This window comes from Macaca mulatta, chromosome 7, assembly GCF_049350105.2.
Source record: "Macaca mulatta isolate MMU2019108-1 chromosome 7, T2T-MMU8v2.0, whole genome shotgun sequence".
Lineage (NCBI taxonomy): Eukaryota > Metazoa > Chordata > Mammalia > Primates > Cercopithecidae > Macaca > Macaca mulatta.
Genome location: NC_133412.1, coordinates 74,771,332 through 74,792,576, shown reverse-complemented (window position 1 = coordinate 74,792,576; position 21,245 = coordinate 74,771,332). Strand labels below are relative to the sequence as shown.

General features: G+C 44.4%; 1 protein-coding gene and 2 long non-coding RNA genes across 10 annotated transcripts in view; all 3 read right to left on the bottom strand.

Annotated features, from left to right (window-relative positions):
- The window catches only part of SEC11A (SEC11 homolog A, signal peptidase complex subunit), a 49,497-nt gene extending 37,081 nt beyond the window's left edge, over positions 1-12,416 (bottom strand). For 6 of the 8 annotated variants that reach the window (XR_013395108.1, XR_013395107.1, XM_015142912.3 and 3 more), the window contains exon 1: positions 12,298-12,415. Coding sequence is in view for 5 of the 8 variants with exons in the window: in XM_015142912.3 (XP_014998398.1) it covers positions 12,298-12,348 (51 nt within the window). In the remaining 3 variants the exon portion in view is untranslated. 8 annotated transcript variants of the gene reach the window in all.
- LOC144330066 (uncharacterized) lies at positions 1,206-8,505 on the bottom strand. The gene is made up of 3 exons (XR_013395927.1): positions 8,452-8,505; positions 2,502-3,512; positions 1,206-1,894 (listed from the first exon to the last, which is right to left on the bottom strand). It is a non-coding gene; the product is annotated as an uncharacterized LOC144330066 (long non-coding RNA).
- A 100-nt stretch (positions 12,417-12,516) lies between the features above and the next one.
- Positions 12,517-15,026, bottom strand: LOC144330065 (uncharacterized). Its single transcript, XR_013395926.1, has 2 exons — positions 14,318-15,026; positions 12,517-13,043 (listed from the first exon to the last, which is right to left on the bottom strand). It is a non-coding gene; the product is annotated as an uncharacterized LOC144330065 (long non-coding RNA).
- Positions 15,027-21,245: the final 6,219 nt, after the last annotated feature.

The following is a 21,245-nucleotide window of genomic DNA, read 5'->3' as shown; positions in this document are numbered from 1 at the left end:
AGCAGTTTGGCTGGATGGACAGTGACTTGGAAGGGACATCACTGGAAAGTTGAGACAAGAAGTTTAAGGAAGAGATATGTGGATGGAGCACTCCAAATATGTATATAGAATATGAAGATAATTGTGTACCATATAAATGCTCATCAAAGAATTACCTCAGCAGAAGATCTTAATAATCAGGTGAACAAAAATGACTTCTTCTGTGGATATCAGTCAGCCTATTTCCCCAGCCACCTGTGTTACCCAGCAGACTCATGACTAAAGTGGCTGCAGCAGTCAAGATAAAGGTTAGCAACATGGACTTCCACTCACCAAGACCTATTAGGTTCTAGCCAACACTGAGTGACTAGCCTGCCAACCGCAAAAAAACAATACTGCCGCCAATTCTGATGGCAGGCTGATCATACTTCATCATTTCAATCATGAAAGGAACAGCAATTTCTTCTTGCTAGACTAGCCTCTCGATATAGATTGGTCTTCCTTGTCCTTAGTATTTCCGTCAAAAAGTACCATCCACAATCTTACAGAATGCCTTATTCTTCATTGTGGTATTCCATACAACACTGCTTCTGACCGGGGGACTTATTTTATAGCAACTAAAGCACAGCAGTGGGCAAGCAGTCATGGAATCACTAGTCTTATTATGTTCCTCATCACCTTGAAGTAGCCAGCCTGAAATAACAGAATAGTAGACCATTTTCGATTTATTGTCTCTCAACTCCAAATCCACCCTCCTTCCTTGTGTTACTCAAGCTGAATCCTATAAACACAAATCCTCTGCCAGCTGGCTTAATGTTAGGTGTAATTAATAAAGGGTATTGAAAGGCCACTGCAAAACAGAGGGCTTCCCCTCCTGGTTTCAACATGATTTTAGTCCACCTAGTACCCAGTGGGTCAGTGTGCTGGAAGCCTGGTAGTGCTCACTTCAGTGACCACCAAGGTTGACTCGAGCCCACACACACTCTCTGCCAAATTTCTCAACCTTCCAGTAATTCACGACTATAAACCAGCTCCAGGTCAGTACTCTGGCAAATGGTATTGCCATGATAGGTTGCATGTTGCTGTGGCAGCCAAACCCTCACCAAAAGGTCTGAATCTCAGGCTTGGGAGGGGTTTGGGGTAAGGTGCTTTCTTAGTTCTTTCTTTGTTCACTCTTCCTCATCCTGGAGGATAGTAGCTATTTTCTGCATATGCTACTTCTGGAATCTTTTTTTTTTTTTCTTTTTAAAGAGAAAGGGTCTCATTCTGTTGCCCAGGCTGGAGTATAGTAGCATGATCATAGCTCACTGCAGGCTTAAACTTCTGGGCTCAAGTGATTCTCCCACCTCAGCCTCCCGAGTAGCTAGGACTACAGGTGAGCACTACCATGCCTGGCTAATATTTTAACTTCTTATAGAGACTGGGTCTCACTATATTGCCCAGGTTGGTCTTGAACTCCTGGCCTCAAGTGATCCTCCTGTCCGGGCTTCCTAAAGTGCTGGGATTATAGGCATGAGCCACTGAGCCCGGCCAAGAGTCCTCTTTTACCTCTTTCAGTAGTTTAGCATCTTCTAGTAATTAACAGTTATTTATATTAGATTTTTCCTGTTCAATTACTGCTACGGTTACTCTCTTCTGCGTGACAGAAATGGCCTTTTCAGAATACAGTTATGGCATCAGCTAGGTGGCAACACTTTGTGGGTTTGGGGTAATGTCTAATGTCCTCCAGCATGTTGTATATGATCTGAATTGACAACCAACATATGGTGCTGTTTTTTCTATAGCTAGGATTCACTAGTCCAGGAATTAAAGGATAGGAATGGGTGTGACTCCTCTCATTATTACCCCTAATGATCTGGTAGTGAAATTTCTGCTTCCAGACCAGGGGCAGTGGCTCACACCTGTAATCCCAGCACTTTGGGAGGCCGAGGCGGGTGGATTACCTTAGGTCATGGTTCGAGACTAACCTGGTCAACATGGTGAAACCCCATCTCTACTAAAAATACAAAAATTAGCCAGGTGTGGTGGTGTGCACCTGTAGTCCCAACTACTCAGGAAACTGAGGCAGGAGAATTGCTTGCACCCAGGAGGCAGAGGTTGTAGTGAGCTGAGATCGCACCACTGCACTCTAGCCTGGGCAAGAGCGCCAGATTCCATCAAAAAAAAAAAAAAAAAATGCTCCCCATCTTCACAACTTTTAAATCTGCTGATTTAAAGGTTTTATTTATTTGTTTATTTATTTATTTATTTTGAGATGGAGTCTCGCTCTTGTCACCCAGGCTGGAGTAGAGTGGCACAATCTCAGCTCACTGCAACCTCTGCTTCCCGGGTTCAAGCGATTCTCCTGCCTCTACTGAGTAGCTGCGAATACAGGTGCCCGCCACAATGTCCAGAATTTTTTTATTTTTCGTGGAGACGGGGTTTCACCTTATTGGCTAGGCTGGTCTCGAATTCCTGACCTCAGGTGATCCACCCGCCTCAGCCTCCCAAAGCGCTGGGATTACAGATGTGAGCCACCGCACCTGGACTGATTTAAAGGTTTTAATTCACAAAGGTTTTAATCCATCCATCAGGGGACATAATGGTTCCATTAAACTGAATGTTAAGACTGCTACTTGGTCACTTTGGGCTTCTCATTCCAGAGAACCAAAATGCAGCAGGGTTATAATTGGCTAGGGTGATTGATCCTGATCATCAGAGAGAAACAGGGTTGCTACTATGCCACGAGGGAAGCAAATGGAACTGGAATATAGAGGATCTCTGGGGCCCCTCAGTACTCCCATCTAAAAGTCAGTGAAAACTCCAACAACGCAATTCAGGTAGGACTTCTTATGACAACCTCAGTAAAGAAGGGTAGGTCACCCCAAGGCAAGAAATTATGACCAATTTAGGTTATTGCTGAGAGCAGAGAAAGAAAACAGCTATGATCATGTGACCAATTACAGAAACAAAGGTTATATCAGAAACGTAACTTTTGTTTTATCTTTATTCAAAAGCTGGTATGATTAAAACAGGTGTGTATAGATGCCAAGTTGACAAAGGGTAGAATCTAACAGTTTTGTACTTGGTCAACTTGGTTAAGCTAGAACTAGGTTTCCCCAAATCCCCTTCCCTGTATGGTTCTGGGTTAGAGTTGGCCAAAAAGAAATCTGCCCAAGATTTGGAAGGTGAAAGTGCAGTAGAAGCTGTAATTACGCAGAAGGTCACTGTAGTTAGAGATGGTAAGACAGACACTGAGGGGCTAGCAGAATTCAGCTCTTCTGGCTGACTCAGAGACTAGACAGACAGGCAACGGCCTCCCACGGATCTCTCCATCTGCTCTCCTTTGCAGTCTCACTCCAGCAGCTGGACGTGGAATCCTGTCCCAGACTCCATGGCAAGCTTAGATCTGTCCACCCAAACCAGTGCTTCAGAAGAGCTGCTTAGTGACATTCCTCTGGGTCTCTAATCCACTTTTAGACTCTTATCCAGTTTCTCCTACAATTGTGTGAGACTTTTTTTTTTTTGAGATGGAGTCTCACTCTGTCGCCAGACTGGAGTGCAGTGGAGCAATCTTGGCCTACTGCGACCTCCGCCTCCCAGGTTCAAGCAATTCTCCTGCCTCAGCCTCCTGGGTAGCTGGGACTACAGGCGCACGCCACCAGGCCCAGCTAATTTTTGTATTTTTAGTAGAGAAAGGGTTTCACCATGTTGGCCAGGATGGTCTCGATCTCTTGGCCTCGTGATCCACCTGCCTTGGCCTCCCAAAGTGCTGGGATTACAGGCATGAATCACCGCGCCCTGCCGAGGTTTTATTACTATAATAAATCCATTATTCAATAATACTCATGGTAGTTATTCTTCCAGACTAAACCCTGACTGATAAACCATGTTTTTTGGACAAAATTTTCCAGTTAAGGGGTAAACACCTTAAGTGTCTAGATTCTATATCTCACTTCCTTCCTTGAGCAGAAAAGATAACCCTTTTGAAGAAGAGTTAAAACCCCAGTTTCTCCTAAGGGGAGCTCATCTTTACTGTTATAGGTTTGTGCCATCTGGCTGTGGAAAAGAATAATCATCCTTGCCTTTATGTCATTTGTGGAGAGAACGTTATGAAAAAAATAACAGATGTAAAATATCAAGGAATGGTAGCAAGAAAATATCTTTGTTACTATGGTACTGTATTCTGGATTTTGCTCAGTTACACGGAATAAAGAATAATTTCTGGCTGTTCAAAAGAATATATTAGTTGGGTATAGTGGCTCACACCTGTAATCCCAGCACTTTGGGAGGCCAAGGCTGGTGAATCACTTGAGGTCAGGAGTTCAAGACCAGCCTGGCCAACATGGTGAAACCCCATCTTTACTAAAAAATACAAAAAGTTAGCCAGGCGTGGTGGCACACGCCTGTAATCCCAGTTACTCAGGAGACTGAGGCAAGATAAGTGCTTGAACCTAGGAGGCAGAGGTTGCAGTGAGATGGCACCACTGTACTCCAGCCTGGGTGACAGAGTGAGACTCTGTCTCAAAAAAAAAAGAATATACCTGTTGATGTTAATTGCAGTTTACAATAAAATTTTACTTGTGATTTTCTTGTGTATGTAATGGAGACTGATACCAATATTTCTACATTGAAACTTGGCAATTCATTAATAAATCTTGACACTCTGCCGGTAATAAAGATTTTCCTGATCCTAAATAAGACCAGATCACTTTCCCATAAAAAAAAAAGTATCCTCTGTGTTGGATACACCTCCTATTTACTTCACATTTATCCATATTAGGTCTATGTCTAAGAAAAATGTCTTAGGTTTCTGTATGTTTCAGGGACAACTCATTAAAAAAAAAAAGTATCAAAGATACCTAGGCAACAGGGCAAAATCTCATCTCTACAAAAAATACAAAAATTAACCAGGCATGAGTTGGAGTCTCACTATGGTACCCAGTACACCTGTAGTCCCAACTACTTGGGAGGCTGAGGTGGGAGGATGGCTTGGACCCAGAAGGTTGAGGCTGCAGTGAGCTGTAATCGCGTCACTGGACTCCAGCCTAGGTGACAGAGCGAGACCTTATCTCAGGAAAAAAAAAAAAGAAAGAAAAAAAAAGTTATCTAGAAATCATTAAAATATCACTGCAATAACAGTTAAGAGTTGGGTCATACTAAGAGATAGGAAGATATAAAAAGAATGAAGGATCCTATTAAGTCTCAAGGACTTTACATTTAGGCAGGAAGGCATACAGATAATTAAAACCCAGAGAAATGCAAATTCAATCAAGCAATGTAAGTGGCCTGCGGGGAGTTAAGTACACATTTATGGGAGTCTGCTTAGTCCCTTCAGGGCTCAGACAGGCATCTAGTCACATCCTGGCCAATAAAAAAATCTCAGCAAGCAGAGAAGTCAATTCTAAATATTACATGTGACCTACATGTAACATAAAAATAATTTGGCATAACATACCTATTTCATTAGTGAGTAAATATATATATATTTTTTAAGAGATGGGGTCTCACTGTGTTGCCCAGGCTAGACTTGAACTCCTTGGGCTCAAGCAATCATCCTGCCTCAGCCTCCCTGAGCAGCTGGTACTACAGGTCAGTACCACACCTAGCTATCATTTTTAACCCCAGAATGATTTATAATTAAAAATAGAATGTTTAAGGGAAAGCGTGCATAGTGTTAATATTCTTATGTTAAGAACTCTGTTCATATTTGTTTTTGTTTTTTGTATTGTTTTGTTTTTTGAGATGGAGTCTCGCTCTGTCACCCAGACTGGAGTGCAGTGGTGTGATCTTGGCTCACTGCAACCACCATCTCCAGGGTTCAAGCAATTCTTCTGCCTCAGCCTCCCGAGAAGCTGGGATTACAGGTGCACACCATCACGCCCCACTAATTTTTGTATTTTTAGTAGAGACGGGGTTTCACTACGTTGACCAGGCTGATCTCGAACTCCTGACCTCAAGTGATCTGCTTGCCTCAGCCTCTGAAAGTGCTGGGATTACAAGTGTGAGCCACTGCGTCTGGCCTTTACTGTTCTTTTTTTTGAGACAGGGTCTCACACTGTTACCCAGGGTGGAGTGCAGTGGCACAATCTTGGCTCACTGCAACCTCTGCCTTCCGGGTTCAAGTGATTCTTGTGCCTCGGCCACCTGTGTAGCTGGGATTACAGGCGTGTGCCACCACACCTGGCTAATTTTTGTATTTTTAGTGGAAATGGGGTTTCACTATGTTGCCCAGGCTGATCTCAAACTCCTGGGCTCAAACGATTCATCCACCTTGGCCTCCACCATTACAGGCGTGAGCCACTGCACCCAGCCATATTTGGTATTTTAACTTCTGTAAAATTTAAGAGAATTTGACCTAGTGAAGTAATAAGTTAGCCTTAAAAATTCGTTTAAAATGTGTAATCAGTTGTTTTAGATTTATTATTTGAATCAGAAAGTTTATTATTTATACAGTGCTGAAACATTTTAAGAGAACTTAAGAAGTCTCAGATCTATAAAAATGATATAAGTAGTCCATGTTTGTTGAATAATTGAAGTTCTTTAAAATAACTTTTTAATTTATAAAGTTTAATCATTTTAAGATGTTTAACTTTGTAAATTAAACCAAACATAGGCTCTTAAAAGTGATTGTTGGCCGAGTGCAGTGGCTCACACCTGAAATCCCAACACTTTGGTAGGCCGAGGCAGGCAGATCACTTGAGGTCAGGAGTTCGAGACCAGCCTGGCCAACATGGTGAAACCTCGTCTCTACTAAAAAAAATACAAAAATTAGCCGGGAATGGTAGTGCACGCCTACAATCCCAGTTACTCTGGAGGCTGTGGCAGGAGAATTGTGTGAACCCAGGAGGCAGAAGTTGCAGTGAGCTGAGATGGTGCCACCACACTTCAGCCTGGGCAACAGAGTGAGATTGTCTCAAAAATAAAAAAGTGATTGTTAAAATTTGCTACACTTTAAATAGGATAAGATTTGTAAACAAATTCCAAAAATTTAAGAAAGAATTTAGTTTTAAAATTTTAGGTTTTACAAATTATTATTAGAACTAAAGATAACTCTAAATAGGCTTTTCTGCACACAAAAACCACCTCAATGTGCATTTAAAAATGCTCGTATCTTTGGGAGGCTGAGGTGGGCAGACCACGAGGTCAGGAAATCAAGACCATCCTGGCTAACACGGTGAAACCCCTAAAAATACAAAAAATTAGTGTGTGATCACATGCATCTGTAGTCCCAGTTACTTGGGAAGCTGAGGCAGGAGAATCGCTTGAACCTGGGAGTGGGTAGCTTCCAGTGAGCCAAGATTGAGCCATTGCACTCCAGCCTGGGCAACAGAGCGAGACTCCATCTCAAAACAAAACAAACAAAAAAATTGCTTACATTAAGGTTGGGCACAGTGACTCACACTTATAATCAACTCCAGCTCTTTGGGAGGCTGAGGTGGGCGGATGGCTGAGCTCAAGAGTTCACGACTAGCCTGGGCAACCTGGTGAAATCCAGACTCTACAAAAAATACAAAAATTAGCCAGGTAGGGTGTCGCTAGCCAGTAGTCCCAGCTACTCCAGAGGCTGAGGTGGGAGAATCACTTGATCCCGGAAGGAGGAGGTTGCAGGGAGCCAAGATCCTGCCACTGTACTCCAGCCAAGTCAACAGAGTGAGACCCTGTCTCAAAACAAACAAACAAAAATCTAAAAAAAAAAAAAACCTCTCATACTAATCAGTGGCGTGCTGGAACCAGCTTCCTAAATTTTCAGCAATTCTGCAAGCTGGTTGTTAAACACAGTGCTGTTAAAAAACTAGAATAATAAATTATATTAAAGGCCAGGCACGGTGGCTCATGCCTGTAACCCCAGCACTTTAGGAGGCCAAAGTGGTCAGATCACTTGAGGTCCGGAGTTCAAGACCAGCCTGGTCAACATAGTGAAACCCCCATCTCTACTAAAAATACAAAAATTAGCCAGACATGGTGGCACGCACCTGTAATCCCAGATACTTGGTTGCAGTGAGCCGAGATCACATCACTGCACTCCAGCCTGGGTGACAGAACACAGCGAGACTCTATCTCAAAAAAAAAAAAAAAAAGAAGTCATACACGAAACAAAGGTAAGTATACAAATAAAATAGTATATAACTATTAGCTAAAAGGACCTTAAAGATCACCTAATATTCTAGGGTGGTACCCAGAGACTAAGAAAGAATACAAGCAGTACTGTTAAAAATAAATTAATTTAAACAACTTGGCTGGGTGTGGTGGCTCACATCTGCAATCCCAGCAGTTTGAGGGTCCGAGGTGGGAGGATCACTCGAGCCCAGGAATTTGAGACCAGCTTGGGCAGAATAGCAAGACTCCATCTCTATAAAAAATACAAAAATTAGCCAGGCATGGTGGCATATATCCATAGTCCCAACTACTCAGAAGCCTAAGGTGGGAGGATTGCCTGAGCCGAGGAGTTCAAGGCTGCAGTAAGATGTGACTATGCTACTGCACTCCAGCCTGGGCAACAGATACAGACCTTGTCTTTAAAAAAAAAAAAAAAAAAAGGAAGAAACCCAACATACCTCTACCTCTATTATAAAGCCCAGAATCCAGAACACAGACAACATGAAATACTGGGGAGGATGTGGAGCAAAAGGAACTCTCATTCATTGCGGGTGGAAGGCAAAACAGTACAGCCATTCTGAAAGTGTTTCACAGTTTTTTATAAAACTAAAACATACCCTGTTTGTTTTGTTTTGTTTTGAGACGGAGCCTTGCTCTGTCGCCCAGGCTGGAGTGCGGTGGTGCGATCTGGGCTTACTGCAACCTCTGCCTCCCAGGTTCAAGCCATTCTCCTGCCTCAGCCTCCTGAGTAGCTGGGATTACAGGTGCGCACCACCACGCTCCGCTAATTTTTATATTTTTAGTAGAGACAGGGTTTCACCATTTTGGCCAGGCTGGTGCTGAACTCTTGGCCTCTAGTGATCCTCCCACCTCGGCCTCACAAAGTGCTGGGATTACAGGCATGAGCCACTGCGTCCGGCCTAAAAATTGATTAAAACTCCAAAGAATACATATTCTATGATTCCATTTATATAAAATGCAAACCCCTCTATACTGACAAAAAGCACATTAGAGGTGGGACAGAAGGGGTCTTGTAGGTGATATATATGTTCTGTATCTTGATTGTGATCGGTATACATAAGTATAAAAACTTATCAAACAGTACACTGTAAATGGATGGAGTTCATTTACTAAAGTATTCCTCTGTGGATCTGATAAGAAAAAAAAAAAAAACTCAAAGTAATCAGACACTTAAAATAGATGTCATATGTAATTAGGTATAAGCAGAGAAGTTATGCAAACAATAGCAACTTTTAGAGGAATAAAACAAAATTCTAATTTCCCTCTTTCATTTGATTAATTCTCAGTATCTACATGTACCTACATGTATTGTCAATTCTTTTTCCCAGATATTACGTACAGATAAAGAGCTCATTTCATAACTCTCCCTCACCCCATCGTATTCAATCTCTCCTATCCATTCCTGACAACCTCTGGGAGGCCAGGGTGGATAATTTCACCATTTAAACTTCCACTAACCCTGAATGTCATAGATGCAATGAATTCTGAACCACAATCACTCCATATTAGAGAAACACAGGGCAGAATAGCCCACTCATTTTATCTTCATGTATCTGGTCTCTCTTCCTGTCCATTTTGTTAGAGCAGGAGGAGTGCCTTATATATCTCTATGCTTTAGAGCCTATCTAGCAGGTTTGCAAGTGCTGAGTGAATTCCTTCCCTTTTGATTATTGGAATGCTAACCAACCCAGGTTAAAGATGAAGCTATTGGTCAGGCACAGTGGCTCACGCCTGTAATCCCAGTACTTTGCCAGGCCGAGGCAGGCGGATCATGAGGTCAGGAGATCAACACCATCCTGGCTAACACAGTGAAACCCCGTCTCTACTAAAAATATAAAAAATTAGCTGGGCGTGGTGGCGGGCACCTGTAGTCCCAGCTACTCGGGAGACTGAGTCAGGGGAAAGACATGAACCCAGGAGGCGGAGCTTGCAGTGAGCCGAGATAGCACCACTGCAGTCCCACTTGGGCGAAAGAGCGAGACTTCCATCTCAAAAAAAAAAAAAAAAGGTTAAGCTATTAAGAAGGTCTTTCAAGATCCAACTTAAATGCTAGTATCTCCTTGAAGCTGTTCGTAATGCCCTGACTCTCACAATTTTCTCACAATCTCTCACAATTTTCCTACCACTGCTAGAATGGGTCATATCCTTCTTTATCCAAGTGTTCAGGCTTTAAAGAACTGAGATCAATCCACATCCTGCCATTTACCTTCTTTTTTTGTTTTTTGAGACAGAGTCTCGCTCTGTTGCCAGGCTGGAGTGCAGTGGCACGATCTCAACTCAATGCAATCTCCACTGCCCGGGCGATTCTCCTGTCTCAACCTCCCGAGTAGCTGGGACTACAGGCGTGCGCCACCAGGCCCAGCTAATTTCTATATTTTTAGTAGAGAGGGGGTTTCAACACGTTGGCCAGGATGGTCTTGATCTCTTGACCTTGTGATCCGCCCGCCTCAGCCTCCCAAAATGCTGGGATTCCAGGCATGAGCCACCACACCCAGCCTACCTTCTATCGTAAGCAAATCACTAAAGCTCTATAACAAGGACATCAACCACAGCACAGCCAATACTCACCATGTGCCAGACGTTCTTCTGAGGACGTTATATTAACTCATTTAATCTTCATAGCAACCCTACGGTTGCACAACATAGTGAATGCAACTAATGTCAGTGATGTATACACTTAAAAATGATTAAAATGGAATATTTTATGTTGCGTATCTTTTTACAATAATAAACGTAAACACAGGCACAGAGAGGTTAAGTAATCTGCTCAAAGTCACACAGCCAGTAAACAGCAGAGCTACTTCAAACCTCAGAAATCTAGCTTTAGAGTCCATACTCTTAACTTCTATACTGTATTGCTTCTCATAAAGTCTCATTTTCTTCATATGTTTAATATGAACAACATTACCTACCTTACATGTGTATAAAGTGCTTCACGCATGGTAAGAGCTCAAAAAAGTTATTGTTTTGCCTTAGTTCTTTTCTACACATTTAGGCTTCTTGAAGGCCGAGTCTTTCTTAACTATCTTTGCATTTCTCTCATTGCACCTGGCATAGAGTACAATAAATATCAGACTCAAAATAAATACTGTCTTCAGAGGAATGTCTGTGGCATCTAGAAAATCCAAATATGGATTAAAAAAAGACAACACTATACGAGTAAAAATTTGAAGTGTTGTCATAAAACCATAAAGTAACATTTGTGCAATTTTAATAGAATGCTCAATTCTGACAGAATTGACACTGAGCTAGCTAAGGCCTGAAGGGGAGTAAGGAAAGATTGTGTACCTACTTCCCTAAGTGGCAGCTATAAGTACAAAAAAAATGCAAGTCTAAGGAAAAAAAAATCCTTAATGGTGACATCAGGATAATCATAACAGTAAAATACTGTTTAAAACAAACAAACAAGTCCGATGCAGCAAAACGAGGCTCTACAGACACACTTAGTGCCAAAGACAAAACAGAGCAAACTTTTCTAAGGACTAAATAATTACAACAGTATTCTCAGTACTATTTGGCATACGATCTAGAAGATCAAGGCAGAGCAAAGTGTAAGGACAAAATCAGGAGACCCACATTTCCAGACCCCCGTGGCACTGATATCGGACTGTAAAACCATAGATTCTGAGGGCTGCCACCTTAGTGCTAAGCGGACGCAAGGGAAAGTGGTGTAACTGTTCCAACTCGGAGCTCACAGCGGTCCAAGTCAAAGTCGGTGCAGCCCGCTACGGCTCAGCTCTACTAAAGGGTTGCAAGGAGCTGAAAGCAGCAAAACGGCTTCTTGGGGCCTACAATCGCCTTGCTGAGCGCTCCAGAAACCGGCTAAACCTTGTCTCTCCCAAATCCACCTGGAGTCGCTCCGACTGGAGAAATCAAGAGTCGGCCGCCTTAAAATGACTAAAACAATAAGCAACCCCAACTCCCACTTTCAAAGCACGTACGGTTTCCATTTGCTCCCCTGCCTCAGTAGGAGGAATGGAACATGAAGACACCGTTTCCCGCCCCGCCCCGCCCCAGGTAGGCCCTGAATCAGTTCGGGGTTAAAAATAATGAGGCGGACAAGGCGGCCTCTGGCCACAGACTCCAAAGCAAGGGAATGACCCGGGCAACAGACCAGCTCAGACCCTCACACCAGGACCCTCGGGTCCGCCAGGCCCCGCAGCAGCAGCCTGGAAGAGACAAGAAGAGCCAGGAGAAAAAGAGGACGGCCAAGCTCACCTGCCGCTTGTTCATCCGCCGCACATCGTCCAGAAAGTCTAAAGACAGCATGGCGGGGACGGCGAGCAGGACACCGGCAGGGCAGATGGCGCGATGACCAGCGGGCGGAACGACTGGCGCTCGGGTCGGGCTCACACTGGACAGGACCCCGCAGTGCTTGCACTTCCGCTTCCGGGGCGGGAGCTGGCACGGTCGGGCACGGTCCCCGCCCCCCGCGCCACTTCGCTGCGGAGACCTGAGAGACTCACAACCGTGCTAGTCCAGTCTCAGGGCTCGGCCTCGCCGTGGGAGGGTTCTCCCGCACTGGCTCTCGCCTGCCAAGAACCGACTGGACTCCACTTCCCGTGCTCGGCTCCGCGGCCCCTCACGGAGGCGGCGACCCAGGCTTAGATGGGGAGGCTGCCCAGCCACCTTCGCAAGGCGGGCCCGTGTGCCCTCCCGGCCAATCGCAAGCAACCTCTCCGGTGTGGGCGGGTAGAAGCGGTTCCGCGTCCCGGCGTAGGTATGGGTGTGGCAGTGGATGTGTGGTGTGATAGTGGGTTCTCAGGTCGAGCAAGTCTCCCCGGGTTACGGAGCAAGTCCTTCCTTCCTTCCTTCCTCCCTCCCTCCCTTCCTCCCTCCCTCCCTCCCTTCCTTCCTCTTCCCTCCCTCCCTCTGTCTCTGTCGAGGTGCTTGCTTGCTTGCTTTCTCTCTCTCTCTCTCTCTGTCTCTCTGTCTCTTTCTTTCTCTCTCTCCTTTCTTTCTCACTGTCGCCCAGGCTGGAGTGCAGTGGCGCAATCTCAGCCCACTGCAAACTCCGCCTCACTGGAGATTCTCCTGCCTCGGGCTTCCAAGTAGCTGGGACTACGCGCGCGCCACCACGCCTGGCTTATTTTTGTATTTTTAGTGGAGACAGAGTTTCACTATGTTGGCAAGACTGGTCTCAAACTCCTGGCTAATTTTTCTATTTTTAATAGAGACGGGGTTTCACTGTGTTGGCCAGGCTGGTCTCGAACTCCTGAGCTCAGGTGATCCGCCCGCCTTGGCGTCCCAAAGTGCTGGCATTACAATCGTGAGCCACCTCGCCGGGCCGTCCAGCTGCTTTCAGTAAGTGCTTTTCGCGTAAGGTTGGACCATGTGAGAGACCTTCAAAGCACTGCCTGAGCCTGCCAGGAGTTTACAGTCCAATTGGAGAGAAAACTGCCCGGGAAAATTAGAAAACATCCAAATGGTGCAACAACGTGATGAGACCACCAGTGGTGTGGGTCGTTAGGAAGTGGCTTCCTTTCCGACCTTGACTTTGCTGACAGGATTTGACATGGGCTCCTTGAATTCTACCTCCTGATTTTCTTAGGCACCTTGATGTGACTATCTTTTCGCTACCTTTTGCTTTGACTGGCCAAAGCTCCTAATACTCACTTCAGTCAACAAAGATTAAAGCTGGATTACTTGGTATCATTTCTCTGTCTCTCTCTTTCCCCACCCCCGCCCCAATATAATCATTCTCTCTCGTTAGGGAAAGATGAATGAAGGATATACTGGAACTCTTTCTAGTATCCTCGAAATTCTTTAAATGGAAAGTCATTGCAAAATAAAAACTTGAATTTATTGGAGGGTGGCTATAATAAAAAAGACAAATAATACTAAGTTTAGGGGAGGATGTGAAGAAATTGGAACTTTTTTCTTTACATGTGAAAAAATTGCAACTTTTTACATTCCCACTGCTGGTGGGAATGTAAAATGGTACAGCCGCTTTGGGAAATCGCTGCAGTTCCTCAAAAGGTTAAAGATGGGCCCTGCACAGTGGCTCATACCTGTAATCCCAGCACTTTAGGAGGCTGAGGCAGGTGGATCACCTGAGGTCAGGATTTCCAGACTAGCCTGGCGAACATGGTGAAAACCCAGCTCTACTAAAAATACGAAAATTAGCCGGGCGTGGTGGTGGGCGCCTGTAATCTCAGCTCCTGGGGAGGCTGAGTCAGGAGAATTGCTTGAACCCAGGAAGCGGAGGTTGCGGTGAGCCGAGATCGTGCCACTGCACTCCACCTTGGGCGACAGAGCAAGACTCCATTTCAAAACAAACAAACAAAAAAGGTTAAAGTTGGAATCATCATATTAACCAGCAATTCCACTGCTAGGTATATACCCAAAAAAAGAGAAAACATTTGTCCACACAAAAATTTGCACATGAATGTTCACACCATTATTCATAACAGCTAAAAAGTGGACATAACTGAAATGCTTATCAACTAATGAAGGGATAAATAAATGTGGTATATTGGAATAATGTACTAATAATTCCGCTGTTACAATGGAATATTGTTTGGCAACAAAAGGAAATACTACAACATGAATGACCCTTCAAACAGTTTTAGTGAAAGGATCCAGTCACAAAAGACAAAGTATTGCATGATTCCATTTAGGTAAAATATCTAGAATAGACAAATCCACAGAGATGGAAATCAGTGGTTGCTTAGGGCTGGGAGAGATGGAGAAAATGGGGAGTGGCTGCTAATGGGTATGGAGTTTATTTTAGGGTATGCTAGTTGTGCAGCTATGTAAATATACTCAAAACCATTAAATTGCATACTTTACATTGGTGAATCGTATGGTATGTATATTATATCGCAATAAAGCTATTGCGAGAAAGAAAAAGAAACCACTGGTGTCTGGCTCACTGTTAAATTCCTAGTGGTGAACACATAGCCTAGCACATGTTATACCCAATAAATACTTGTTGAATTTAAAATTGTGTGTCTGTGTGTGTATTTTTGTTATTTCCAACAACTGCTGCCTCTAGGTACCCCACACTTACTGAGTTGAAAAAAAATTCCTAATTTATCCAATTTAGGAAGACTTGTGGAATAAAATACATGTGAACTCTGTGAGGACAGGGACGTTGTCTTGTCCACCCCGTTATCTCCAGCTCCCATGAGAGTACCAGACATGTAGCAGACACTCAATAAGTATTTGTTAATAATGTTAAATATGGGTTCTAGTCTAAATTCTGGCTAGTAGAACCCTTGGCCTATTCCTATTAACGTTGAATTCAAATCTAAAAGTGAGTGCCAGCACTATTTAAATGAGTATCAATCTTGTAATGTGTAGAAAAGAGCCCTAAGAGAGGCGTAAAGTCCTGTGGAGTTTCAAATGTGGCAAAAGTCAATTCAGTTGGGGAGGCTTGTGGGGAGCTTAAAAAGGGTGTCAGGCCAGGCACAGTGGCTCACGCCTAATCCCAGCACTTTGAGAGGCCAAGGGGGAACGATCCCTTGGGCCTGGGCAAGACCTCCTCTCTACTAAAAATAAAAATTAGGCCTGGAACAGTGGCTCACGTCTGTAATCCCAGCACTTTGGGAGGCTGAGGCAGATGGATCACCTGAGGTCAAGTTCAAGACCAGCCTGGCCAACATGGTTGAAACCCTGTCTCTACTAAAAATACAAAAATTAGCCAGGCATGGAAGCATGTGCCTGTAGTCCCAGCTACTTGGAGGCTGAGGCAGGAAAATCGCTTGAACCCCGGGGGCAGAGGTTGCAGTGAGCCAAGATCACACCATTGAACTCCAGCCTAGGCAACAGAGTGAGACTCCATCTGAAAAAAAAAAAAAAAACCAGAATGCACGAGAAAGGAACAAGACCAGGGGAGAGTGATATAAACTAGGAGGATCTGCAAAGGCTTAATGAGGTTTCCTGCACTGCTCAGCGTCTCTTATGAAAATAATTCAGAAATTTAGGACAGGTGATCCCAGACTTGATACAGATGTAAAGCCTAAGGAATTCAATTTTCCAAACGTGGGACTCTGACATGCTATTTTCTTTGCCGACTGGGATGCCAATCTTTCTGACACATAAGTCTTTTGGCCTTATCAATCACAGTGTTATGTGTGGCATTTTCCTTTATAGAAAGCCTGCTGGCCCCCCTGAAGAAAGTATCTTAGTATAGAAGTTGAGTTAGACCCACTTGGCTTTGAATCACAGATCAATTGCTAGCTGTTTGATCTTGGACCAATTAGTTAACTCTTTTTCCAAAAAAAATTATTTAATTTAATGTTTCTAGAGACAGAGTCTCACTCTGTCACCCAGGCTGGAATGCAGTGATATGAACATACTTCACTGCAGCCTAGACCCCCCAGGCTCAAGCAATCCTCCCACTCAGCCTCCCAAGTAGCTGGGACTGCAGGCACATGCCACCATGTCCAACTCAGTTAGCAATTTTTTAATCCCTAGTTTTCTGGTGTGTAAAGTAGGAATATAACAGAATTTATGTCATTTGAGGATTTAACAAAATAGTACATGTAAATAAAGCTGTTGAGGGCTGGGCATGGTGGCTTAGGCCTGTAATCCCAATACTTTGAGAGGTGGGCAGATCACTCAAGCCCAGGAGTTCGAGACCAACCTGGGCAACATAGTGGAAGCCTCATCTCTACAGAAAATTTAAAAAATTAGCCAGATGTGGGGACACATGCCTGTAGTTTCAGCTACTCAGGAGGCTGAGTCAGGAGGATCAATTGAGTCCTGAAGGTTGATCCCACAGTGAGCCATAACTGTGCTTCTGCACTCCAGCCTCAGCGACAGAGAGAGACTCTTATCTCAAAAACTAAATAAAATAAATAAATACATACATACATACATACATACATAAAGCTGTTGTCACAATGGATGACAAATGGTAAGTAGACAAAGAATTTAATAATTATTAAAAACAAGAAGCGGGTTCAAACTGATACCCAAATTCTAGGCTAGGAAGGTCTGTCGTTATGATTGAGCCCTGGTTAACCACTTCTGTACAAAAGGATCTCTGCCAGCAGAAGCAAAGTAGACTTCATGTGGGTTTTTTGTTGTTGTTGTTGCCCAGGTTGGAGTGGAGTGCAATGGTGTAATCTCGGCTCACCGCAACGTCTACCTCCCAGGTTCAAGTGATTCTCCTGCCTCACTCAGCCTGCCAAGTAGCTGGGATTACAGGCATGCACAACCATGCCCGGTTATTTTTTTATTTTTATTTTTATTTTTGTATTTTTAGTAGAGACAGGGTTTCCCCATATTGGTCAGGCTGGTCTCGAACTCCCAACATCAGGTGATCTGGCCCCTTCGGCCTCCCAAAATGCTGGAATTACAAGCATGAGCCACCGCGCTCGGCCTGACTTCATGTTTTTAAAACCCTATTTAAAATAATTATAATCTTACCAGTTTCTCCTTCAGCTTCTCAATGTAGGAAGTGATGGGTAGAAGCAGAAGGTCCTCTATGACCCTGCCAGAAAAGGAAGTGGCCCAGGCATATCACAGCAAGCTGGTGCATAGGCCACACTGGAGATGTGGCTCTTCCCTGGTGCCATCTCCCACGAGGATCTATCTCAGTTTGCTGGGGGTTGCCTGAGGTCAGGTCAGGGGGATGCAGAGATGGAACTTTCTGCCTACCAACCCAGTGGCTATGGACATCAGAGACCAAGGTTTTAAAAGATGTAGCAGCTCTGCATAGCATGGGATAACAGAAAGAAATGTCATTCTCAAAAATCAAAGGCACCCTCTGTGCAGAGAGATTACTAGAGTCACCCAAGTCTCCCTGGAAGATTTTTGGAAAGCTCTCTTTAAAAAGTCCCAGACAGCTGCAGGGACAGCTGTAAGAGGGAAGCACCAGCCTTCTGGGTTGGTATGTGTGTATATGTGATGGGGGTTGGGGAGAACACACCAATTTCCTGCTTGGCTATACTGCTTCAGCTAAAAGAAGAAAGGGGCCTTGATGTTTGTTTTGTGAGTCCTTAGAGAGGAGAGATCCCTGTTGTGAATGTGGTTGTCGTGTGGGTAGAGGATCAAGAGTGGGGACACCCTTAGCCTCTCCCCTGTAACTGGGCCTGCACCTCCTCCCTCTTGGAGGAGTTACCTTTTGAGCTCTTGGATCTCACAGTTAATGACAGGGAACTGGCTCTTATATCCCTCTTGATAGGTTAAGGGATCCTATAGGAATCTGTTGGGGCAGTGAATCACCACTGGAAATGTGGTTTGTGTAAATCTGGATATGGATATCCAGAATATAATCACATTCATTAGCAATCATTTATATACACATTCAGGTACTTAAAAATATTTACCTAAAGGCTCCTAAGAGCCTGTCTTCAAGGTACTCATGCTGAATCTTTGTGATTTGGCTACTGCCTCTTTTCTTTTCTCTTCTCTTTTCTTTCTGTTCTTTTCTTTGTTTTGAGTCGCCCAGGCTGGAGGGCAGTGGCATGATCTCAGCTCACTGCAACCTCCACCTCCCGGGTTCAAGCCATTCTTGTGCCTCAGTCTCCCTAGTGGCTGGGATTACAGATGTGCACCACCATACCTAGCTAATTTTTGTATTTTTAGTAGAGATGGGGTTTCAGCATGGTGGTAAGGCTGGTCTCAAACCCCTGATCTCAGGTGATCCACCCGCCTTGGCCTCTCAAAATGCTGGGATTACAGGCATGAGTCACTGCACCTGGCAGGCTACTGCCTCTTTCATCAACTTGATGTCTGATGTTCCTTCCCCAACTCCTTACCCTACAGTCCAGACATACTCAACCACCTATACTCCAGCACATGGCATAGGGATTAAAGAAGTAATCTCTGGAGCCAAACTACTCTAACCCTTACTGTGTGACTCTAGCTGAGTTACTTTACCTCTATATGCCTCAGTTTCTTCACCTGTAAACAGATATTTTAGCACCCAGGATTTATTATTATTATTATTAGAATTAAGTGAGCTAGTCTGGATGCAGTGGCTGATGCCTATAATCCTAGCACTTTGGGAGGTCAAGGTGGGTGGATTGCTGAGGCCAGGAGTTTGAGACCAGACTGGGCAACATGGTGAAAACCTGTCTCTACAAAAAATACAGAAATTAGTTAGGTGTGTTGGCACATGCCTGTAGTCCCAACTACTCAGGAAGCTGAGGTGGGAAGATCCACTGAGCCTGGGAGGTTGAGGCTACAGTGAGCCATGGTGGCACTACTGCACTCCAACCTGGGAGACAGAGTAAGACCCTGTCTCAAAAAAAAAAAAAAAAAAAAAAAAAGAGAATTAAGTGAGCTAATGAATGAAACCCACTCGAGAGGCAAGGTGCAGTGTCTTACACCTGTAATCCCAGCACTTTGAGAGGCCCTGGCAGGAGGATCAATTAAGCCCAGGAGCGCAAAGCCACAGTGAGTTATGATCCAGCCACTGCCTTCCAGCCTGGGTGACAGAGCAAGACCCCTGTCTCTCTAAAAACAAACCAGACAGCCAGGCATGGTAGCTCACACCTGTAATCCCGGCACTTTGGGAGGCCGAGGCGGGCGGATCACAGGTCAGGAGTTCAAGACCAGCCTGGCCAATATGGTGAAACCTCATCTCTACTAAAAATACAAAAAAAAAAAAAAAAAAAAAAATAATCGGGCATGGTGGTGTGCACCTGTAAATCCCAGCTACTCAGAAGGCTGAGGCAGGAGAATCATTTGAACTCAGGAGGCAGAGGTTGCAGTGAGCCGAGATTGTGCCACTGCACTCCAGCCTGGGCGACAGAGCGAGACTCCGTCTCAAAAGAAACAAAACAAAACAATACAAAATACCACCAGAATAGTGCCTGACACTTAGTAAATCAGTAAATCATGGTTATTATCATCAGAATGTCCTCCCACTTAGAGGCCTGACAAACTCCTGCTTACTCTTCCAGACCCTGTCTAGGTGTCATATCCTATGTGAAGCCTGTCCAGACCTCCCCAAGTCAGAGTGAATTGCCTTTTCATTAGTTCCACACCTGTTTCTTTTTTTTTTTTCTTTTTTCTTTTTTTTTGAGATAGGGTCTGCCTCTGTCACCCATGCTAGAGTGCAGTGGTGTGATCACAGCTCACTGCAGCCTCTACGTCCCAGGTTCAAGCAATCCTCTCACCTCAGCCTCCTGAATAGCTGAGACTACAGGCAGGTGCCACCACACCTGGTTAATATTTTTATTTTTTGTAGAGATGAGTTCTTGCTATGTTGCCCAGACTAGTCTTGAACTCCTGGGTTCAAACAGTCCTCCCACCTCAGCATCCCAAAGTGTTGGGATTACAGGTGTGAGCCATTGTGCCTGGCCATATCTTTTTATATATCTATCTCTTTTTTTTTCTCCTTTTTTCTTTTTTTTTTTTTTGAGATGGAGTTTTCACTCTTGTTGCCCAGGCTGAAGTGCAGTGACTCGATCTTGGCTTGTTGCAACCTCTGCCTCTCAGGTTCAATCAATTTTCCTGCCTCAGCTTCCTGAGCTGGAATTACAGGGGCCAGCCACCACATCCAGCTAATTTTTTGTATTTTTAGTAGAGACGGGGTTTCATCATGTTGGCCAGGCTGGTCTCAAACTCCTGACCTCAGGTGATCCACCCGCTTCGACCATCCAAGGTGCTGGGATTACAGGCGTGAGGCACGGCGCCTGGCCCCCATACCTATATTTTATATGTACTTTTTGTTTGTTTGTTTGTTTGTTTGTTTGAGACAGCTGGAGTGCAGTGGCTCAATCCTGGCTCACTGCAACCTCCTCCCCCTGGGTTCTAAGCAATTCTCCTGCCTTAGCCTCCCAAGTACTGGGGATTACAGGCACCTGCCACCATGCCTGGCTAATTTTTGTATTTTTAGTAGGAACGGGGTTTCACCATGTTGGCCAGGCTGGTCTCAAACTCCTGACCTCGGCTGATCCACCTGCCTCGGCCTCCCAAAGTGCTGGGATTACAGGCGTGAGCCACCACGCCCGGCCTATATGTATTTTTATATGTCCCTTATTACATAGAACTTCTATCATATTCAATTTTCTAAATCTAAAATAAGGTGTCAGTGCCTGACCAAAGATTCTTGCTGTCCTAAACACATTAACTCATTAACTCATTAACACATTTGGGTCTGTAACTGGTGAACTCGAACTGAACTGGTGAAGGAATATTTTTGGGGTGGAGTACTTCCTGTGTTGGGCCTGGCTAGTCCAGATTTGTCAACATCCTGCCTCCCA